This window comes from Etheostoma spectabile, unplaced genomic scaffold (assembly GCF_008692095.1).
Source record: "Etheostoma spectabile isolate EspeVRDwgs_2016 unplaced genomic scaffold, UIUC_Espe_1.0 scaffold314, whole genome shotgun sequence".
Lineage (NCBI taxonomy): Eukaryota > Metazoa > Chordata > Actinopteri > Perciformes > Percidae > Etheostoma > Etheostoma spectabile.
The window spans coordinates 446767-450361 of record NW_022605583.1 but is presented as its reverse complement, the minus strand read 5'-3'; the positions used below and the strand labels follow the sequence as shown (position 1 = coordinate 450361).

Sequence of the window (3595 nt, the reverse complement as noted above, 5' to 3'; positions counted from 1 at the left end):
GCACACTTTCATTACAGAGGATGACACCAGGGAAAACAGTCCACCGGTGAGATTCAGCAAAGCCTGCCTGAAGAACTTCTTCACCGTGGTGCTGATCTTCATCTACCTGCTGCTGACCGGGGTGGCCGTGTTCCTGGCCTACCAGACCATCTCCGACTTTCTGGAGAGATTCCACCACCCGGTTATGTCTGTCACCTACAAGGAGGTGGACTCCTTTTCACCCCCAGGTGTGCACAAATGGGACAGTCAATGTGGTAGAAAGATTTTATTTAAATAATACACTGTATGTCAAAAGGCATATCAAAGGCATTCTATTCTATTCTATTCTATATATATATATTTTGATATACAGTATATTATTTAAATAAAATCTTATACATATATACAGTATATATAAAATATACTCTGTAGAATAGAATAGAAAGTCTTTATTGTCATTATACACAAGTGCAGTATCTATGCAATGAGATTTAACCAACCCCTTTACAGTGTCAGCACAAAAGTATAAAAATATAAAAATATAAATAAATATATGTGGTGCCCAGTCCTGAGAGCAACTATATACATATATAAAGTAGTAGAGAGATAAAGGGTTTGTATCCATTATGCAGAAATATAGTTTGGTGTATCAAAAGTCCTGAGTATTACATATTGCACAGTGATGAGATTAAGTGATATATAAATGTATAATTGGATTCATTCTAATGTATTAACATGTCAACATTATTTTAAAATTGCAGCTGGTCAAGGTGGAGCTACTATTAATGAACTTCATTAATTTATCATATGTTTGATATTTACAACCTTTTAATTATGTAAGTAAGTAATAACTATGAATATAGTGGAGTTAAAATACAATGTTTACCTCTCAAATAATAGTGGATCAGTTGTAGGAACTATTAGAAAAATGGAAATAATCAAGTGCAGTCAAAGTGCAGTACTTCAGTGCTGTTTTTTAAAGTCTGAATATATAAATAGTATAGCTGTCACAAAGTTAATCAGGCCAAAAGGCGTATTTAATAGCTAAAAATACTGTAATTAATAAACAGTGTGAGACTATTGTTAGTATATACCTTTTGAACTGAAAATTCTAATGTGTTATGCGATGTAATAAATAAATAATTCAGTGAAAGCTAGTAGTAAGGAAATCAGCAGATAACCGTAAACCTCTGTGTTTTTTGGCTCTGGGTTCATTTCTTAATATAAAAAAGATAACAATAAACCATGTCACAGTTTGTTGAATACTGTAAAGAAGTGCACAGCAGTATTAGTGTGCATAGTGTGCATTATATAATCTGTAGGGGTGCACGATTCAGAAAATGTCACGATTAAATTCAAAATCGATATTTGATTCAAAAACGGTTCTCAATTAAAAAGACGATTTACAGTATGTAAATGTAGTTACTTTTCCCATGTGAAAGTATGCACACCATTACAAAACAAAAGAAACAAAAATGAATTGTTGGAATTCTATGAATGGATTTTGAATCCGTAGGGCTTGAATTGCGATACAAATGGGAATCGATTGTTTTGCACCCCCCCTAATAATCTGAACGCTAAGAGCCTCTAAATTACTGCAGACTAACAAACCCAACTTGTATTGTGATGCAGTTTGTATCGTTTTCTTCCTTGCTGCTGCCACCCACAACCTTTTTTATGGTGTTATGAACTTTAATCGGGCTATCAATATCATACGGTGAAAGGTTGAGTTTACACTGATGTACATCATATGAATGTAAAGTAGACTCCCAATACACAGCCATGAGCTTGCTACCGCATTTGTGTCTCAATACACAAGGATTCGTTAATAATTGTGTTTTGTCTTTGCGCAGGTATCGCTCTGTTTCCCGGCAAAGCTCAGCTGTTGAGCTGCCGACATCATTACCATGACAACATCCCACCTTTAGTGGACCCTGGCAAGCACCAAGAGGGAGACTGTGTGATTAATGACGTGACTTACATCGGACCATTTACCAATCAGACTGAGGTCAGCCATAAACACATTCAGCTGGGGGTTTCATAGACATGCAGTACAAGTCGCTGAAATATGAAAAAACACCACTAACATGTATGTACAATGTCATCCCGAACATCTTTTTAAATAAATGTGTTTTTTTTTGTATTGCTATTTAGGTTAGACTTGATGTCAAGATAGATTCTTCATTCTGTGAATGTGACCCATTTTGAGTTTTTCTGTTTTTTAAGAAAAAATATAGTAACTCTCAACTTTGTTCCCACAGAAAAGAGCTCTGGTGGTCCGCGGCCCGTCTGACGTCAGAAACAAAGAGCTGATCTTCATGCAGTTCAGCCTTAATGAAACAGAGGAGGACTTCAGCGCCATCTCTTACATGCTTTTTGCCAATTTTAGTGACTTGATTGAGAGGTAACTGCAAACAAACAAGTAAACTGTAGCTCCTGTGAAAGCTGAAGTGGGTCATACAAGATTTGATTTGCTCACAACACAAATAACACACTGACCGCTTGATAGTTTAAATTCCTGTCTTAAGAAACAAAGAGTGATTTTACCCTGTCTGATAGTAACGTGCATTTCCATTTCGACTTCAGTGATATCTGTTTTCTGACTCTCTAGTGCCAATAAATCCGGCTTCATGAGGGATTGTGAGAGCAACTACTCCATGTGGACTTTCTCTGGAGGATTCAGAACCTGGGTCAAGATGTCTTTAGTGAGGACGTCTGGCAAAAACAATGAAGCTGTCGAGTTTCGGCAAGAGGTATTTATGTCCCACCGTTTGTACACACACTTACATGTATGATGGAAATTGCGTTACTTTGTCATTAACATTTATTTCATCATTTATGTTGGATCTTCTAGTCCGCTGTGGTAAAATTCAATGACAAAAGGCCTGCATCAGAAAAAAACAATGAGCTCTTCTTTGCTGTCTTTGAATGGCGGGATCCTTTTATGCAAGACATCAGACTGGTAAGTTCTCCCAGACATTTTAACCTCATTAGAACTAATCCGTCAACATAAGTGTGTCAGTTTCTAGTCTCACATTGCCAGACCTATCGCCCCAGCACGTAGAAGTATGATCTAGCCACACCGCTTATCTATTCTAGGATAGGAGAACAAATGCTCTGGGTTGTTTGTATTTCCTTTAAACCAGTCACAACCATCCTGGGCGACACTGAGCTCTAGATGCGGCGACGGTGCCCTTGCTAAATAGAAAAAAAGCAGTTTACATCCATTGAGCCAGACTAATCCGGTTCTAACTCAACTTTGCTTACTTCCAAACAGATAGTGACTGCAAATCCCTGGAACTCTGTAGCCATTCTCTGTGGCGTCTTCATGGCTCTCTTCAAGGCTGCTAATTTTGCTAAACTCACGATTCAGTGGATAATCCGAATGCGTAAGAGGCATCTGAGGAATAAAGCCCGGGAGCTGAACCAAATAACCTGAACCACTTTGCAGAAAAGCACTGATGACACAATCTGACGAGCTCCAAATGATCCAAGTGAGGTTTTTTTAGGTCACTACTTGCACCGTTTTCTAATCCATAACATTTGTTAGAACATAACACTTTATAGATACAGCGATATGTTGAAACTGAATACCACTGCAAGATGAATCATTTCC

At 37.6% G+C, this 3595-nt stretch overlaps 1 protein-coding gene across 2 annotated transcripts in view; it reads left to right on the top strand.

Annotated features, from left to right (window-relative positions):
- pacc1 (proton activated chloride channel 1) overlaps positions 1 to 3595 on the top strand; it is a 19230-nt gene extending 15635 nt beyond the window's left edge. For both annotated transcript variants that reach the window (XM_032511031.1, XM_032511030.1), the window contains 6 exons: positions 18 to 227; positions 1833 to 1987; positions 2241 to 2383; positions 2591 to 2732; positions 2834 to 2941; positions 3257 to 3595. In XM_032511031.1, the coding sequence (XP_032366922.1) occupies positions 18 to 227; positions 1833 to 1987; positions 2241 to 2383; positions 2591 to 2732; positions 2834 to 2941; positions 3257 to 3418 (920 nt within the window). In that variant the 3' untranslated portion in view covers positions 3419 to 3595. The remainder of the gene's footprint in view (positions 1 to 17; positions 228 to 1832; positions 1988 to 2240; positions 2384 to 2590; positions 2733 to 2833; positions 2942 to 3256) is intronic.